Here is a 20,322-nt window from a genome sequence, read left to right as displayed (position 1 = left end):
AATCCTGCCATTATAACGTGGACCTCACTATAGTCTAACCATGCTATCAACTGTGTGGATTAATCTGTATTATTGTTGAACAAAATAAATAATATTCTATTCTAATTTTTTTATATATTTGCGGTGCATCTTTCCTTTCAATTTGGCACTTTTCAATCATTGATTATAAATCATATCATTCAGTGCATGTTGCACAAAAGCCGGTTAAATTTTAACCGTGATTAATTTCACGAGAACCAATCAGAGAAGCCGTCTTTTCAAAAACGCCTTCTCTGATTGGTTCTCGTGAAATTAATTACGGTTAAAATTTAACCGGCTGTTGTGCAACCGGGCCTTAATAGTGAAAAAATATAGTTAAAAAATTTTTTACATGAATAAACGAATATATTTGATAATCCAGACTTTTTTTGACCCCCGGTTCCGTAGGAGACGGAGTAGCGAGGTTTTACTGTACATATTTGTGCTTAGAAACATTTAGGGCCGGTTTCCGAGCTCGGGATTTAGCTAAGTCCTAGACTTTAAACAGCTGGAGTCAGAAAATTGGCTTTCCGAAACGGGGCGTAGTCGCAGCTTTTATAACAGTAGTTGTAGTTTTTATTTTCTCATTTCTATAATTGGAAACGTTTTTCCTTGACGAAATTAAACATTCCTAAATAATTCAAAATAGCTTAAACTTCACACTGTTTTCTCTTTATTCTATTTTGTGTCCAATTTTCTAGTTTCTCGAGATTTAATTCAAACGTGACTATGACAATGACTGCGACTACGCCCCGTTTTGGAAAGCCAATTTTCTGACTCCAGCTGTTTGAAGTCTAGGACTTCGCTAAATCCCGAGCTCGGAAAACGGCCCTAAATCTTCATACATGTAAAATAGGTACAATATTTATTAGAAGATGGTTTACCACAATATTTATAACACCTATTAAATACCACATTTATAACTTCATACATATAAAATACAATATTTATTAAAAGATGATTCACCACAATATTTATAACACCTATTAAATACCACATTTATATCTTCATACATATAAAATACAATATTTATTAAAAGATGATTTACCACAATATTTATAGCCTAACACCTATTAAATACCACATTTATAACACCTATTAAACATTCGATTCTCCTTGGATGGTAGGTTTTGAATAACTTGTAATTTTCCAAAGGATTTGATAACACCAATATTATTATAGGAATGTTGTACTTAGCCAATGTATTTCGAGTTTATAAATATTCAAGGTCGTTTTCCGGCAGACTTCTTTGCTTCTTTTCGTTTATCTATCGCTTTTGATTTCTTGTAGCTCAGAAATATCGACCAGAAAAATCCGATAAGATTGACGTAGAGCACCTTCAACTGAAAAGTAAAGCATTAAATTAAATTAGTAATTAATATCTTACTTCAGTATATATTAAGATAGAAGATGGGTGACAAAGGACATAAAGGTAAGAACTAAGGTAGGCGCACATAGATCGTCATCGGACGGACGGCACGGATCGGACGATTAGATTTGACGCATTGTTTGCAATTTGAGTGCGCATACCTATCCGCATCGTATAGGTATTGTCAACTGGTCATATGGGACATATATATGAATCATATATTTATCTCATATTGATCAAGATTTTAGAGTTTTAATTCAGAAAAGTTTAATGAACAGTGTTTTTGTCTTTGAACAATTTTTGTCATCGACAGAAAGATTGTTTATTTCATTTGTTGTCAAAATTAGCTTCTCTTTTGTTTTTAATAACAAACGTGCCGCTTGTGCGACAGATAAAAATATGTACTTGAAATGGCTTTCATGTTTGGCATTGACTGAGTTATATTTAACACCCAAAATTTTTCTTTTGGTCAGTGTGTGAGCTCGTTTGTTAGGACTGTGAGTAAAGTCCGGCTGTTCTGGTGAAGGGGATAGATTTTGCTCTTGTTTTATAATACAGTTTTCCTGTCGCAGTTCGGGCAGTTTAAAGAGAATTGTATTATTGAATAGGACGGGATCTGAACCCATTTCATTGGATCAGTTATCTTGATTTTTAATTAATAATTAACGCCGCGAAATACCAGTGGATGCCAAAGTGGGAAGCTATTTCAAAAAGGTAGGTGACTACTGAATCATTGTTCTTAAATTTTTCATAACCACAAACATTGAATCCTCATTAGCAGCAAGCGAGTGTTTCCTCATTAATTCATATAAAATATTGTTTTATAATCAAATTAATCTTGTTTTGTTCAAATGTAAATATGTTAAAGACTCATTAAAGTTCTAGTTATTCTGTTCATTTCTTGTATTCATAGTTCTTTTCCCTTACATATTGGGTGTAGGCACATCGTGCTTACATATTTGGTGGACCCGCCGTTCCACAACTAGCTTACATATTTGGCTTCTCCCGCCGTCCACATCTTCCTTACAGTATGCGCACTACAATTATTGAAAACAATGCATTAAATCCAATCGTCCGATCCGTCCAATGACGATCTGTGTGCGTCAACCTCTAGAGAACATAAGTATAATATTGTGCTAATACACCATTTTTATTTATATTCAAGAGTAACCCTAAAGAAAAAATCTGGTGTGGCGCACTCACACAACTTTCCTTGCCGTTATGAAAATTGATCACTAACGCTAGTGTTCCCGCGCATCTCAAGTCTACTATTCAAAGATTTGAGCCAGCTGGTGACAGGGCAATAACGCTGGAGACACACATGAGGTCTGCTATCTCTTCATAGTGAATGATTTAATAGAATCAACAATAATTTGCAATTGAATAATCACATTTTCTTGAATTTAAAGCTTATTTTCAATTTTAGGTGAAAATGTTACTGAACATTAATTGTAGAGATTTTCATGCTCAATCTACTCCACTTGATTTTTTTCGTTTCAATTGTATCTGAAGCCTGATAATTGGGAATCTATCTGCATTGATGGGGCGGAGCTCCTGAAATTTTTACAGATATGGGACTTGTGGCAGTTGATAGAGCTTATCGATGACTATTTTAGGTATGAATTTGATCAAAATCGTTGGAGCCGTTTCCGAGAAAATCACGGAAAACCCTGTTTTTGACAACATTTTCGCCATTTTAGCCGCCATCTTGAATTGCATTTGATCGAAATTGTTCGTGTCGGATCCTTATAGTGATACGACCTTTAGTTCCAAATTTCAAGTCATTCCGTTAATTGGGAGATGAGATATCGTGTACACAGACGCACATACACTCATACACACACACACACACACACATACAGACCAATACCCAAAACCAGTTTTTTGGACTCAGGGGACCTTGAAACGTATAGAAATTTAGAAATTGGGGTACCTTAATTTTTTTCGGAAAGCAATACTTTCCTTACCTATGGTAATAGGGCAAGGAAAGTAAAAAAGACTGCATTTTTGAAGTATCTGAAATAGGGATCCAAAATTTGGAAGTGACGTTTTTAAATCATGTACTACTCAAATTGAGATTTTTGAAGTATTATTATAATGTTACTTCATCATCATAACATGCTTCTGCACAAGAAGGTATCCCATGGTTTAAGGCGGTTATTTTCCAATTTGCAATGTTAACTGAAGCTGATAGTTCTAATACTTCTTTTTGGTGAAGCCAAGCGACGCTGTTAGTCTCTCATACTGTGCCGTTCTTACACTCTCACCCCGCCATACAGTAATAATAGACAGAATTCGACAGTTATCGGCTTGAGTTGACAAAATCTCGGCTTGAAATTTGTAACATAAACTACCTATACCATGGGATATCTCCCTATGCTATTTTTCCTCTAAGTTAATTTACAGTCGATCACATTATAAATTGAGCAGAATGATATAATTGATTCTTTAACACAAATTGTCATTTAATGACAATGTATTGCCAGGGCTTTCAAGACCATTGCATACAAACACTACATTATAATGGAAACAAATGAAAAAATCTACATATTCAGAACAGATAATAAATATGTAGGTGGGCTGATAACTTCTAGAAACAAAGAGTAGAACCTATTTGTTATATACAGAACTAGCCGTCAGGCTCGCTTCGCTCGCCATATCCGTCTAGCCAGGGGGCTCCGCCCCTTGAACCCCTGACTGAATCGTCCAAGAATGAGATCAGCAGGCTCGCTTCGCTTGCCTGCATTTTTCATTTGGGCATTTTTATCATATGTTAGGACAATCCAGTCGGGGGTCCAGACTAAACGGCTGGCTAAACGGATATGGCGAGCGAAGTGAGCCTGACTGCTAGTAATATAATATTCCCAGGATTGAAGTAGCAGTGCCCAATCAATTTTTCCGCGATAAATGCATTTAAATCTTCAACTTGGTGCCAACCTAACAAAGTCAACTCAACTTAATGCCAACTTGACAAAATTATTAATTTAGTTGCCAGTTAACAACTGTTTCGAATAGGTACTCTATCTAGATTATAGTTCTATAGTAACGTATGATATGGAAATTTCAATTATAATCAAGAGACTGGGAGAAGAAGAATATACATGCTAAAAGACGAACTTTAAACCCTTAAAAACAACCCTTACAGTTAAAATATTGCCAAAAGATTTCTTAGTGCGCCTCTAAAGGGCCAACTGAACATACCTACCAAATTTGAACGTTTTTGGTCCGGTAGATTTTTAGTTATGTGAGTGAGTGAGTCAGTCAGTCAGTCAGTCAATCAGTGAGTGAGTGAGTCAGTCAGTCAGTCAGTCAATCAGTGAGTGAGTGAGTCAGTCAGTCAGTCAGTCAATCAGTGAGTGAGTGCCATTTCGCTTTTATATATATATATAGATAGAAATAATAATAATACAGAAATAAAAAATATGTGTCTTTGTTTATTATCAAAAAAATGGGATTCTAAAGAAATTGAGATGAACTCCACGTCTATTGCAGTATTTTATTTGTTATACATCTATTTTTATGATAGTATTATAGTATGAAATACTTTTGTTAGTCGTGTTTTTTCAACCTTCGTTTCAATGCAAGCTAAACACTTCATTCTGTTGTTAATAGTATGGGGTTTTGTTTTTTCAAATAATTGAAAAAAACAAAGAAGGCTTGAAGAAGGTTACTGATCAAATTATTGCATACTAGACCCATGCTTCGCAAGGATCTAATTAAAAACTTAATAACCATCCACGGTAAATTAAGAATCAATATGAAAAATTTCAAGTTAATCAGTTGAGTAGTTCAGACATGATGATGCGTCATTCGTGAATTTCCTATCCCGTACGTGTATAAGCCAATTTTTCCCTTTATTATTATAGAGGATAATATCATACATAAACAATAGCGTAAGTAGATATCCCATTGTATAGGACGTTTATGTCGCAACTTTTACTGTTATCTCAAGCCGATTACTGTCGATTTTTACTGTTTTGACCGGGTATAAGAGTGTATGAACGGTACAATATGAGAGACTACCAGCGTCATAAAGCTTCACGGGAAATAACTACGTGGACTATCGGCTTGAGATAACAGTAAAAGTTGTGACATAAACGCCCTATACCATGGGATATCTATTATTTTATGCTATTGTTTCTCTATCATTATTATTATTATTATATTATATTATAATTTTTACAAGAAGCACTGAATGGGAGAGAAAAACTAAGGTTACTCCTTGTACTATTTCTCTCCCAAATTTAGATAATAATTTAAAAGTCCGAAATGAGGTTATGATTCCACTTTTCTGAAATTTAGTTCTTTTTCACTTAAAAACAACTAAAACTAAGGATTTTGAATTTTGAAGGTTGAGAAACTGGATAGGAAACAAAAATATTACACTCAAATAATTGATAATTGAAACATTTTACATAATTGAAACATCATAATATTAAACCGTGACACTTACCATTGGTGGTACCATGCGGAAATTGATGTATTGGAATAGTGATAGGTAGTACCAGTTCGCTTTCAAGACTGGAAAATATAACTTAGACATGTTGTTCACTGCATCATCATGAGGTTTTCCCTGAAAAAATTGAAAACCCATGTTTTAGTGATTCAAATCTAAGGAAAGTATTTATCACAGCATTGTAAACAGTTGCTGTTTCAGCATAAATTTGAATTACTATCGTATTTCATAAAACTTTTAATTGAAAAAAACACTCACATTCTTTGATGTGGCGACGTCCGTTTCGAGCTGGTGTTGCACATTTTCAAGCTGTAATTTCTCGGGTAGATTAGATATTAATGAACTGTTTTCACCAAAGGGTAGACGTGGTTAAAGAAAGCTAATTTTTCTTTTACTCTATGAAAGTTTGTTATAATTAAAAATTTTCTCTACCATTATTTACAACAATTTTGACTCTACTCTGGCTGCCTAGCCTAATACAAAAAAACATTGAAAGAGATTTGAAATGGTACAAATAAACAAGGAAAAACCTATCGTTATGCCAATAAAGTTCGATCGCCCCTTGTCATTTGAGTAGGATTAATATTCGGGACTCACCCATAATGAAGACGCTGAAGAAATCCATTAAACAATGATTTTGGTGATCCACACTCCCGAAGAGAATTGATGTCTGAGCGCGCTGTGTTCGCTTCAACGGTTAAAACAAGAGTGCACGGAAAGAATGCAATTTTTGTCTCAGGTCCGACTCTTCCTAAGCCTACACTTGGAAAACTAGACTACGGCAGGGGGGAAGAAGAGCCGGAAACTGTTGATGGGACGAGTGGATGGAAACTATCTTTCCCAGGCTGGGATGCAAGCTAGGCAGTTCCCAACCCTGAGAAAGATCCTCACCTCGTCCATCGGTTGAAAAAATGCAATCTTTCCGTAGCCTATGCTAGGCAGCCAGCAAATAAAATATTACGTTCTAATTTTCACTAATTTCAATAACACTACTTTCAATTGCTTCCATTACAAAGCCAAACAAAAATTCAGTTTTTTCACTTTAAAGTTTTATGAAATACGATAGTAATAATAATAGTAGAAACAAGATGGATAACTGACAACTAATCCATTTGTAATTGTGTTTGTGACAATAAACTATTCTAGAATTTTTAATGAAGTTTGTAGAGTGAATATTGATTTTGTGGAACTCTTCCATAATTGAAGAGACTAGAAATGTTCTCAAAATCCACTTTAGTTTGATAAATATTATTATTTCACAGGAGCATGCTTTCGTAGATAAAAATAAAGTAGATATTTGACAACATTTCAAGTCTCTTCAATTATTTATTTATTTATTTGCATACATTGATAGATACAATATCATTCTTAACTATGAATTATTGAGAAAGGAACAACAGGCTTAAAGCCCAAAACTGTTCCTTCCCCAAATTTAGATAAATTTTAAATAAAATTATTCTAGAATTCTAGTTGGTCTGGTCTCTAATAACTCTGATAAGATAGGTGACGAAGGCTTAGTACTCCATTTGAACGGGTGACCGCTTGTGGATAGCTACCTGCCAGTTTTGAAATGCAAATTCGGAACTCACTTGAATTGTGAATTGTGAGTCCATCATTATTCTTCTAATTAACCATGCAAAATAGGTGGTTGGTATTAGATTGGTACAGTATGTTGAAGTTAATAAACAACAATTACATAGGAAAAACTATGTTGATGCACTCTACAATGTTTTAGATTTGATTTATCATTGTCAACTGTAATAAATTTAGGTGCAGCTATATGAAGAAATATGTAAAAAAGATACATATTAGTCATATACATATTGACTATGTCAATATGTCATTTACAAATTGACAAACGTCAACAAATAAAGAAGTCTACAGATGTTAAATTACTGAGATATTGCAATTATTCAAATGCTAATGAATTAATAATAATCATTAAACAAAAATCCAAATTAAATGTTGTAATTCACCCGAAGACTTCTGCTACTGCAAATATTGACAACAGGGTAAACAGCTAGATGGAAATTCGATGAGCGCTACTATTCAAAAATTATTTGTCATTCCCGGGTTGAATAGTAGCGCTCATCGAATTTCCATCTAGCTGTTTACCCTGTTGTCAATATTTGCAGTAGCAGAAGTCTTCGGGGTGAATTACATTTTTTTTTATTTATTCCACACTCATAACTACATATACGTACATGAATCAAACAAAGCTCAACATGACAATACAATCCAACCAAAGTGTAATAATAATAAACGGTAAGTGAAAAAACCACTGGCATAAGATGACTCTTGTTCGCCAATGGGAGTAGGAGATGAAATTATAATACACTTAACCTGATTAAATTGATTTAGCACAGAAGCAAATATTTTTACAGAATAGTAAATTATGAAACGAAGAATCGAAACAAAATTCACAACAAAAAAATTAAAAAATTCTCTCGAGTATCTTAATATACTATATAACTATGGTACTCACTTATTCATACTGTGTTAAAAGTTAAACTGTCGGTCCCGGCTGAAGTATGACAGTCGCAAGGCCCATTGACGGCTCAAATGATATATTCAGGCGGTGGGACCTTCCCGCAAGGGACTCCCCACCAACAAAAGCCATACGAATTTACTTATTTACTTATTCATAAAATAATGATCCATAAATACAGTGTAAACAGGGTATATAGAACGCATTTCATGGTAAATGGGAAGAGGGAAAATCATAATATTCTTATAAAAAACAAAAAAATTCACAAAATAATTAAATTAATTATAAAATATTATTAAATATTCTATTGGATTTTCGTTTAATAATAATTATAGATTAGTCATATACATATTACCTTCTAGCAGGTAACCTGTGCTCCGCAAGGATCTAATTAAAAACTTCACAATCTGAAAACTTGACCTACTGAAATCTTGAAGAATTGAAAATAGGCCTAAAACCATCCTCGGTAAATTAAAAATCTATATGCAAAATTTCAAGTTAATCAGTTGAGTAGTTCAGATGTGATGGTGTGTAATTATTAACGCTATCCCGTACGTGTACAAGCCAATTCTTTCCTTTATTATATTAAAATAGATTATAGATTACTGTATCATCATTTATCAGTCTCACCTCAAATCTGGCCAAAGCGTAAAGGCTGAATGCTTGGTAGAGCGGTGCATAGATCAACCTTTCTATCAGGAACTGTTTTAGAGCACCAATCTTGCTGTCTCCAGGTACATTCTTCTCTAGAAAGTTGAAGAAAAAGTGTGGAATTGTACCACCGAATATAAGCCTGCAAAAATAGATAAACATAGTTACACAACGATATCTATTTATTGAAAATATATTACCTCACATAAAAATGATAAGATTAAGATTCTGAAAAGACAACATTTGCCAACTTTGGCCTCACCCAATCTTATACTTTTCATAGCCCACTCAAGTACCATTCCATTGACTGTGTAAGCTCCGAGAATTGCCTTTGTAGTACAATCCAGCAGACAGATACTGTGAAGTATCTGGGAGTTGTAGTGGAGAGGGATCTCTTATGGAGGGCCATATCAACATACTCAGGAATGGACTGAGGCTACTGCGTCATAGATTTTATTATTTGAAAAAAGTATGTCCCAGGTCAGTTTTGAGAGAGATCTACTTCTCTTTGGCACACTCTAGGCTCTCTTATGGTGTTGCTTGCTGGGGTTGCACATATATTACCCATATGAAACCTCTAATTAGATTACAGAAATCATTAGTTCTTACTATTGGAGCTGAAAGACATGTAGGTAGAGAAAATATTTTTGCAGTATTGAATATTCTCCCATTAAGATCAGTGTTCTGTTACAAAGTGCTCACTCAATTTTATCAAGCGAGTGGTAACCTGGGCAATACAGTAGATGCACAGGTGCTTAGGCCTGCCACACGCTTCATGGAGAGTCAGGTTGCCCAGACCTAGAAGCACTTTTTTCCAGAAGTCGTTCCTATTTCTTGAGGGTAAATTTCATAATAGTTTACCAGATGAAATTAAACACTGTGACTCATTCTCTCTATTCAAGAGATCTGTTAAAAGATACATTATGCCATTAACTGAGGATGAAATTGAAAGAATGTATTTTGTAATAATTTGAATCCTCATTCTTTTTCATCCAGTTTGAAAAATAAGGATGGTAAATGGTAGGCTACTATATTAATTCTTAACTCTTAATTTTTGGGCTGTTCATTCAAAGAGTTTCTGTGCAGTGTATAGAGCTGCATTTGGTTGAGAAAGGAGAAACATTTTTCATTACGGTATTTTAATTTTTTTCCTTTTTGTGTCATTGAGTGATGTGAAATTTCATTTTGTTTTGTTATTCGAATCATTTTTTTTCATTCATCTATTTTATTTTTTATTTTATTTCGTATTGTCATTAAAAGATTTAATTATAATGTATTTACAGGGATAGTTCGGTTATTTCTTGATAAGTTACTTGATAGTTCGGTTTTTTGAATCGATTACTTCTTATTTTAATTTAAATATAATCAGTGTAATATCATTAGTACTGTGCTCCCATATGCGGACAAGCTCCTTGAGCTTTGCATATGTGTATTATTTTTCAGTTAAAAACTTGTTTTTATTTGTATGAAGATGTTTTATGTTATGTATTTTCTTTGACTGAGAATTTTATTCATATTTATAATACAACGGAGAGGTTTATAGCTTAGCACCAAAACAAACCTCATTTACCTCAAAAGTACAGGGTTTGTATAATAAGTAACCGGACTGACCTCAGGAAATTTTTATTGGCAAAATATGTACAATTCTTCATTAGATATCTTCAAAGTAGTCCCTATTGGAGTCGATAACACGCTGATATCGGGTTTTCAAATCCCTGAACGCTCCCTAGAGTTCGGAAACCTCTATGCTGTCTAGAGCCCTCGTTATAGCATGTTGAACGTTTTCCAGAGTCCCGAACCGCATCCCCTTTAGATGTCTCTTGATCTTGGGGAAAAAAATAGAAGTCCGGTGGTGCCATATCTGTAAGGAGGATGTGGCAACGTTACCCTCGACAGTTTGGCCAACTGCTCGGTGACGAGCAGGCAGTTGAGCGACGGAGCATTGTCGTGATGGAGGATCCACGAATCTGCAATCCCCGGACGGGCTCGATGAACGCGGGCGGTTAGTCGATGGAGCACTGATCGTTCACAAAGAGTTTGTGCCACCCGGCAGTAAACGACCAGTACTACAGAGAGGTGCTCCATCGACTAACCGCCTGGGTTCATCGAGTCCGTCCGGGGATTGCCGATTCGTGGATCCTCCATCACGACAATGCTCCATCGCACACCTGCCTGCTCGTCACCGAGCAGTTGGCCAAATAGTCGAGGGTAACGTTGCCACATCCTCCTCATAGCCCGGATATTTCATTTATTTATTCATTTACAATGCGAATGACACTAATGCAATAACATTATAGAAGATAAAATGATAAGGTAGTCCTTGTGATATTTTTCTTCCAAATTTATAGGTGACAAAGTCCAAGATAAGGTTAGAATTTCACGTGTACAATTTTTATAAAATTTTAGTCCGAAATAAACATGAAAACTATAAATTTTGAATATATTTTGACTTGAATTAATAAAATGATGAGTAATATTCCACCCAATTACCACTTGAAACTAATACTATTGAGTTATTATTAAATTGTTATCGGATGGGCACGGTAAACTGTCGGTCCCGGCTGAAGTATGACAGTCGTAAGGCCCATTGACGGCTTTAATTATATATTCAGGCGGTGGGACCTTCCCGCAAGGGACTCCCCACCAACATAAGAAATACGAATTTACTTTTTACTTTTTATTGAGTTATTTTGAAAAATTGGAACCATTGAAGAAACATAAACTTGTAAACACAAAAGCTCAGCTGACATAGGGCACCACCTTCGCTACTAAATCTTCATACAGAGTTAGAAGGTATTCAATCCTTCTCAACTCAATATTTTCATGTTCATGAGAGTATATGGCACCACCGGACTTCTATTTGTTCCCCAAGATCAAGAGACAACTTAAGGGGACACGGTTCGGGACTCTGGAAAACGTTCAACGTGCTACGACGAGGGCTCTAGACAGCATAGAGGTTTCCGAACTCTAGGGAGCGTTCAGGGATTTGAAAATCCGGTATCAGCGTGTTATCGACTCCAATAGGGACTACTTTGAAGATATCTAATGAAAAATTGTACATATTTTGCCAATAAAAAATTTCCAGAGGTCAATCCGGTTACTTATTATACAGACCCTGTATGATACAAATGCTGTTCTTGAGATATTCATTGTCAAAATAGTTTAACACTGATATTCATTAGTTGAATGCTTATACAGGGTGACCCAGAATAACGGGAACATTTGTAAACGCCATAAAACATTAGTGGGAAGGGCAAAAATGATTTTATTCAAACTAATGTAAAGTTCAAGACTTGCCATTTGAGAATTATTAATAACATCCATCACTTTTTGACGATTACTTCTTCAAGATGGCTTCCTCCTGCACGAATACACTAGTTACTAAACTTCTCTAGTGTCTTATTATGTATTTTATAAATTTGTGATTAATATAATTGAATGTATGTAGAATTGTGACAATGCAGAAATTCTTTACGTGTTGTAAATAATATTGTAAACGGATGAAATTGCAAATAAATAATTTGAATTTGAATTTGAACTCTTTAAATCTATGTTGAGATTCCTGAACGATTACTGCAACATTTCAGCTGGGATATTGTTAATTTCATTTTGAATTGTCTGTTATGATTCAACCACAGTTATTGGTCAAGTTGTGAAAACGTTTGATTTGAAACAGAAAATCGCAGGGGGACAGATCATGGGACCAGGAAACGCAGATGTTGCAGCGATCAATGAGGAATCGTCAACACAGATTTCAAGAGTGTATTCGTGCAGGAGGAAGCCATCTTGAAGAATTAATTGTAAAAAAGTGATAGATGTTATTAATAATTTTCAAATGGCAAGTCTTTAACTTTACATTAGTTTGAATAAAATCATTTTTGCCCTCCCCACTAATGTTTTATGGCATCTTTAAAAGTTCCCGTTTTTCTGAGTCACCCTGTATTTGAATAGGCTACTTGAAGTCGTTGCCAAGGACTGGGATTTCCAGATAGGTGATGCCAGAGTTAACCAGTAAATTAAATAAAAGTAATCTGAATTTTTGTTCATTGATTGATTAAAATTATATATAGGACAAGTATTAGGTTATTTAGACCTATTATTTAAATAAGTATCAATTCAAATAAGTAGAGAATTGGGTTACAGTGAGGCCCATGTTATAATGGCAGTATTTGATTAACATTGGTGTTGCTATCCTTGTCTATCATTCAACAAAGCTATCCTTTTCTACCTATGCACAGTTGCCAGATCTTTTTTTACCAATGTAACATTTATAAAATATAATGTATTATTTTAAACAAGAATGAACAGCCAATATTACTTCAGATAAACAGGTATCAGTGTCCTCTATAGAAGGCATTGCATGGCAGAGAATTTGCAACGCTCTTCTCTTATCTCTCTCCACTGCCATTATAACGTGGACCTCACTATAGAAGAATATGTGATAAGAATAATAAACCTACATACCCGTACAATCCAAAAGCTATGAATACATCCTGGTCGAAAGATTTGCTTTTTAGAATCTTCTGCGACACATAGTTACCTAGAAGTGTTATCGTGCAACTGTTCGAACAGAAAAAAGACATTACAGGTAAATCAATCAATTCATTTATTCACATATACAAGATAAATACAACAACAATCACAAATACCAAATAAATACATAAACTGATTATCTCTGTGTCTCTCGCACTCCATCTCTCATTGTCTCTTTCTCTATATTTTAGTTTAAATAAATAAAGAACTGTGGTGTAAAAAAGGGTGTGTATAATTATTATACTAAGATATTAAATATCATTATTATGTTATTATGTATTAGTAGTAGTCTCACCAATACTCAATTCAACACTGCAGTAGTTTATCACTAAATTTACATTCAGTATTTATTACTTTCCTTGCCCTATTACCATAGGTAAGGAAAGTATTGCTTTCCGAAAAAAATTAAGGTACCCCAATTTCTAAATTTCTATAGGTTTGAAGGTCCCCTGAGTCCAAAAAACTGGGTATTGGTCTGTATATATATATGTGTGTGTGTGTGTGTGTGTGTGTGTGTGTGTGGTGTGTGTGTGTGTGTATGAGTGTATGTGCGTCTGTGTACACGATATCTCATCTCCTAATTAACGGAATGACTCGAAATTTGGAACTTAAGGTCCTTCCACTATAAGGATCCGACACGAACAATTTCGATCAAATGCAATTCAAGATGGCGGCTAAAATGGCGAAAATGTTGTCAAAAACAGGGTTTTTCGTGATTTTCTCGGAAACGGCTCCAACGATTTTGATTAAATTCATACCTAACATAGTCATCGATAAGCTCTATCAACTGCCACAAGTCCCATATCTGTAAAAATTTCAGGAGCTTCGCCCCATCAATGCAGATAGATTCCCAATTATCAGGCTTCAGATACAATTGAAACGAAAAAATCAAGTGGAGTAGATTGAGCATGAAAATCTCTACAATTAATTTTCAGTAACCTAAAATTGAAAATAAGCTTTAAATTTGAGAAAATGTGATTATTCAATTGCAAATTATTGTTGATTCTATCAAATCATTCACTATGAAGAGATAGCAGACCTCATGTGTGTCTCCAGCGTTATTGCCCTGTTACCAGCTGGCTCAAATCTTTGAATAGTAGACTTGAGATGCGCGGTAACACTAGCGTCAGGTGATCAATTTTCATAACGGCAAGGAAAGTTGTGTGAATGCGCCACACCAGATTTTTTTCCATCGCGAATTTTTCTCGTCTAACAACATCTTCTTCATTGAATGGAACTAAATATCAGTTGTTAAAATTCAGTAATTCAGTAGTCTCCATCCATGACCAGCACTTGCTGGATAGATTGCGTCATAAAAAATATAAAACTTAAAACTTGATAACTAGACTGAGATCAAGATGGGAGACCAGTAATAGATTTCAGAGAACATTGGATTGACTCTTCATCCAGTGAGTAGAGAGCCACAAGCTTCTCACGAAGTGCCTTCTTGAAGATGTTTTCCTCCTGTTCACGGAGATACACCGGCATCCTGTTGTAAAGCTTAAGTGCATGGACAGGGAAGCTATTATGAGATCGAGTCAGTCTGGCCTGAGGCAAATTGATGTCATTCCTCCTCCTTGTGAAGTGACTATGTACATGTCCTCTCTGCTGAAAGGTATGATTTTCTCTTCTCAACAGTAACACGGAACTAAAGAGATACTGGGTATAGACCGTCATAATCCTCAGCTCCTAAAGATTGCGCACAGCCGATGAGATGAGGTGATGATGCGGAGCACCTTCTTTTGCAGAAGCAAGATCCTTCTACAGCCTGCTGCATGACCCCAAAGCACTATGCCATAATAATTAGGCCATGGTATGCCGTAACCAGGTACTCCAAAGAAACATGACCCCTCAGCTTACGCATCAAATAAGAGACTCTTGACAGTCTATTGCAGATCATGTCAACATGCTGCTCCCATGTCAAAGTGGCATCCATCATGAATGGAATCAAATGTGTACTACAGGGTAAAGTTCTTGGCAGGAGAGGTGTTGGTAGGAGACGAATTTCCTGGCTGAACAATCTGAGAACATGGTTTGCAGTGTCCACCCCGGAACTATTTAGAGCGGCTGTCAACAAAGTTATAATTGCCAACATTCGGTAACAGATAGGCACCAGAAGAAGAATTAAGTTATTGAAACATTGAAAATAAAACTATTATACTGCATTAAATTCCCATGATAATTTAATTTTGATATTAATTATTTATTTTCGACTACTAAAATTGTTGGAATTAATGAATTAACGTATGAATAAATGAAAAGGATTACTGTACTCTTCAGGTCTCTTCTGTGAGAGACGTAGCTGTCTTACCTCCCAATGTTAAATCCACGTTACGCTAGTATGAAATGGACAGATTGATTGAAATTACAATATATTTCGGCTAGTAAAAAACATATTTCTAGCCTCATTACGCTAGGTGTGAAAAGACTCGTATTACATTAGGCCACCAGCTTGTCGCAAAGTGAGCAAGGCGAGTCACAGGACATTTTTTTTGCTATCATTAGACTCCCTAGGATTGGTGAGTCACCAGTCACCAAGATTGTAGTGTCCGGTGTCTCGTTCAGGTCACCAGCCCGGTCACCAATCTTGGTGTTCCAGGTTTCTTTACACACGGCCTCCAATGGTTTCTCTCTGGTGACAAAGTCTGGTGTCCTGATATACTTATAAGAACCTTATTGCAAAGACGATTGCGGCAAGCTAATAACTAATACGAACTATTACTATACGACTATTGCCAAGTCGCTTGCCGGTCGCCGCAAGCAGGCAATGCTTGACGAGTGTGGATGGGACACTCGTCACTCGTCTCTCGCTCGAATCGACTCGACAAAAATCGGAGCGAAGGCAAGTAGAGGCAGTGAAGGCCAGCGAAGGCAAGTGAAGACGAGTGAAGGCAAGTGAAGTCGAGCGAAGGCAAGTGAAGACGAGTGAAGGCAAGTGAAGTTGAGCGAAGGCAAGTGAAGGTCAGCGAAGGCAAGTGAAGGCGAGCGAAGGCAAGTGAAGGCCAGCGAAGGCAAGTGAAGACGAGTGAAGGCAAGTGAAGTCGAGCGAAGGCAAGTGAAAGTGAAGGCAAGTGAAGACGAGTGAAGGCAAGTGAAGACGAGTGAAGGCAAGTGAAGTCGAGCGAAGGCAAGTGAAGACGAGTGAAGGCAAGTGAAGTCGAGCGAAGGCAAGTGAAAGTGAAGGCAAGTGAAGTCGAGCGAAGGCAAGTGAAGGCAAGTGTAGGTCAGCGAAGGCAAGTGAAGACGAGTGAAGGCAACTGAAGACGAGCGAAGGCAAGTGAAGGCCAGCAAAGGCAATTGAAGGCCAGCGAAGGCAAGTGAAGGCGAGCGGTGGCATAGAAGCCATCTTCGACCATGCATAAAATTATGGGATAACATATACAGTAATCTAAATAATTTAGTCGAAGGTAGCACTCCACACTCCGCTCGTCGTCATTTGTACGCACTTGTCAAGAATGTGGCGCCGGCATTTAAGATTGAATCAATATGTTAAGTAGCCACTGGAAAAGACCGCAAAAATTATTTTTGCTACATACAATACTTGAAATAAATATATTCTAGCATTTAAGAAAATTTGTACGATATCCATTGATAAATTGGGTGGAGTAATCCGTGGTCTAGAGGATAGAGTGCTTGCTTAGCAGCCTAGAAGTTCCCGGTTCAAACCTGCTCATTACCAAAAGTTTTTGACCAGGTCACTCCCGTGTTATTGGATGGGCACGTTGAACTGACGGATCCGGCTGAAGTTTGACAGTCGTAAGGCCCATTGACGGCTTAAATTATATATTCAGGCAAGGTGGAACTTCCGTCAGGTACTCCCCACTAATAAAATCTATTTATTATAAATAAATTGACTATTAAAAATTAAATTGTAACTGGTAGTAAATCTAATAGGCTAATTTTTAAACCATACCTAGTAAACGCTTTTGTACGAATTGGGTTCGTGTATAATGCAGCAAAGTAAGACCCGACCAAGTCGAACAAAATATTAGCTGGCTTTGACATACTCATTTTGACTGGAGATATCTGAAACACCTGAAATCAATTCAAAACAAAACATTTTTACATAGAATAATAGTTTACAATTTAGAGGCTATAATATAACAAATTATTTATTTGAGAGTAAACAATATAAATTTCATTGGATAAATCCAGTTTATTATTAAAACCTGAAGATGTCTACAGAAAATAATATAAATAAGTTTAGAATAGGTACCTACCTACATCTTATCGGTAATCATTTTCAAAAGAATGATGCCACTTTTACCAAAGTAAGGTAATGAATTAATTTAGTCATTTATATTTGAAATATTACTAAAAAGGTTCTCAAGTTCTATCAATATTTAATTCAATAAAAGATACCAACAAAAAAAATTGAGGTTATAATCTGGATTGAGGCTTTTATCTTACCTTAATTCACAAAGCTAGCCTACTAGACCTATATTTTTCAACCAATACTCTCATAATATTTATGGATCACTCTACACAAATAAATTATCTACAATATTTTAAAAGTAAACAACAACAGACGTATTTAAATAATTATCTGTGACGTCTTTTTATCTAACCTCACTACCTCTTTAATTTTTATCAGTCACCCTTCCTCCCGTCGATCAAAAACTAAAACACATGATTTCTGTTTTGATCAGCTGACCTACTTCAATGTTCAACAGATTGCTGTCTGCTATATTGTTACTTCCTAACCTAAAAACTTAATTTATTTTCATTTGCTTCTTTGCGTTTAATAGTTTTATTGCTAAGAATTTGTTTTACGGTTCAGTATTTTACTTATAAATTGAATGGGAAATTCAGATTCAAAAACTTCCAGCCCAACATGTAACAGCAGAAGAGAAAGGAAATCAAAATCTATTTACTCCAGCTTTAGCGATGTAAGTACAGTGTATTTTTCAAGGTACAGAATTGAAATGCTTATCTAAAATAATGCTATGTTACTTACTATACTTATTACCCTACAAAATAGTATGGGTCAAAACCCCCTCAAGGATACGTCAGGTAAATAAAAGCCAATCAAGGCAAAACACAAAAGAAACCAGGAAGAAATTTTAAACAAACAAACAAAGTTGATACACTGCTCACTTTAGTGACCATTTGTGGATGCTCGGCGGGCCACTTGCATTCACTTGCCAAAAATCGGACCGATGGCAAGCAAAGGCAAGTGCTGGCAAGCGAAGGCCAGTAAAATGCAAGCGCTGGCAAACTACCCATCCACACTCTCGCGCGTCATTTGTACGCATTGGGCAAGAGTGTGGATGCGGCATTAGCCTCTTGTAGGGTATATACAATCTCAGCCTCTCCCAGAATGCCTGTGTGGTGACAAGCTCCCCACACTTGTATGTACAGTCACGATGGACGAGGAAGGGCAGAAAGCTCTCCGATTGGCTGATTATCAGCTGATTCCCGAATGCCAACCCAATCAGCCAATAGAGAGCTTCCTATCCTGCCGACTCGTCCGTCGGCAGTAAAAAAACGCTTCATGTGGCTTGGTTCTTAGGATCCTCTCTTCAATTAAAAGAGGACGACAGTCGTAAGGCTATCAGTTCCCAGTGAATCTTCACTGTCCTCTTCTGAATTTACAGTACCCGAACCTTCTCTGAAACTCCACCCCAAAGCATGACAACATTCCAATCTGAAAAAAGCCAAAGTAACACAACTTCAGATAGTTGGTGGTAGAACTATAACTATAACTATGGCGATAGTAGTGGTATATATTATTCTGCAACAAGGTTAAGTGGTATAGTAACCTTACTTATGAAATCATCAAAAATAGAAACGTGTGTACTGTATTATCATTAATCCTCACACCATCACCTGGGCTTAAAATACAGTACTGTGGAGAGTTGAATTTGTGGATAAATAAATGGGTTGAAGTCAAACGAGGCCACCGACAGAAGAGGACTCCTCTAAAAACACAGAAGCAACAGTGGAGGCCTCCGACAGTTGAGGACTGCGACCTTAGAGGAATCCTGATAAAGAGTCTTCAAATGTCGCCTGCGCCAGGCGACAGTTGAGGACATTCTAATTTTTGCACAGCCCCGACAGTTGAGGACTGCGACCTTAGAGGACTTGTCGCTGTCCTCGACTGTCGAGTCCTCAAATAAATAAAACCATAGAGAAACGATAGCATAAGTAGATATCCCATGGTATAGGGCGTTTATGTCGCAACTTTTACTGTTATCCCAAGCCGATAGTTCACGTAGTTCTTTTCCATGAAGCTTTATGACGCTGGTAGTCTCTTATACTGTGCCGTTATTACACTCTCACTTGGCCAAAAAAAGGTAATCAAATAGACAGTAGTCGGCAGTAATCGGCTTGAGTTAACAAAATAATATCGGCTTGAAATTTGGAACATAAACGACCTATACCATGGGATATCTTCTTATGCTATTTTTTCTTCATGGCTGTAGGCATATGCGCATAGTCAGTATCTGTAAATAATTATATACGCTGCTGTATAGAGGTAGATATATATATCATTTTATTGCTTCACTCCTGATGTCTTCAAAAGCAATATAATACAAACTACAACATTAGAACATAATGTTAAAATAAGGATTTAAAGTATATTGCAGTATGGGTACCCAAATATTGAAGATTGAATAATGTTATTCAAAACAAAAGCAATGGAAAGAGCCTTATTAAGTTATAATTTAATTTGATTTGAGACATTGAACGGGAATCGAAATAATTAAGAGAATGTCACGATACATAAATAGTTCAACATAAAACATAATAAGAGATGTACAATATTCAAATGTGCAGCAAATATCTCACAGAATATTCAAATAG

At 36.0% G+C, this 20,322-nt stretch overlaps 2 protein-coding genes across 2 annotated transcripts in view; one reads left to right on the top strand and one right to left on the bottom strand.

The window, feature by feature from the left end:
- Positions 1-941: 941 nt before the first annotated feature.
- On the bottom strand, positions 942-18,111 carry LOC111043889 (PXMP2/4 family protein 3). Its single transcript, XM_039436943.1, has 6 exons — positions 17,926-18,111; positions 17,429-17,550; positions 13,447-13,542; positions 8,962-9,124; positions 5,841-5,960; positions 942-1,361 (listed from the first exon to the last, which is right to left on the bottom strand). The coding sequence occupies exons 2-6, from the start codon at positions 17,524-17,526 to the stop codon at positions 1,242-1,244; spliced, it is 597 nt and encodes a 198-aa protein (XP_039292877.1). The 5' UTR covers positions 17,527-17,550; positions 17,926-18,111; the 3' UTR covers positions 942-1,241.
- LOC120353388 (serine/threonine-protein kinase S6KL-like) overlaps positions 18,075-20,322 on the top strand; it is a 167,920-nt gene continuing 165,672 nt past the window's right edge. The window contains exon 1 of the mRNA XM_039436941.1: positions 18,075-18,404. Within this exon, the coding sequence (XP_039292875.1) occupies positions 18,315-18,404 (90 nt within the window). The 5' untranslated portion in view covers positions 18,075-18,314. The remainder of the gene's footprint in view (positions 18,405-20,322) is intronic.

This window comes from Nilaparvata lugens, chromosome 10 (assembly GCF_014356525.2).
Source record: "Nilaparvata lugens isolate BPH chromosome 10, ASM1435652v1, whole genome shotgun sequence".
NCBI lineage: Eukaryota > Metazoa > Arthropoda > Insecta > Hemiptera > Delphacidae > Nilaparvata > Nilaparvata lugens.
Note: the sequence above shows the minus strand (reverse complement) of the source record. Positions and strands in the feature narration are given on the sequence as shown.

Bases quoted from the DNA above. Each gene is read 5' to 3' on its own strand.
- LOC111043889 (XM_039436943.1), bottom strand. From the start codon at position 17,526: ATGAGTATGTCAAAGCCAGCTAATATTTTGTTCGACTTGGTCGGGTCT. The intron at 13,543-17,428 runs GTATGGTTTAAA...CTGTTCGAACAG, and splicing joins CGTACAAAAGCGTTTACTAG to TTGCACGATAACACTTCTAG. The intron at 5,961-8,961 runs GTGAGACTGATA...CAATTTTTTCAG, and splicing joins ACGCTTTGGCCAGATTTGAG to GGAAAACCTCATGATGATGC.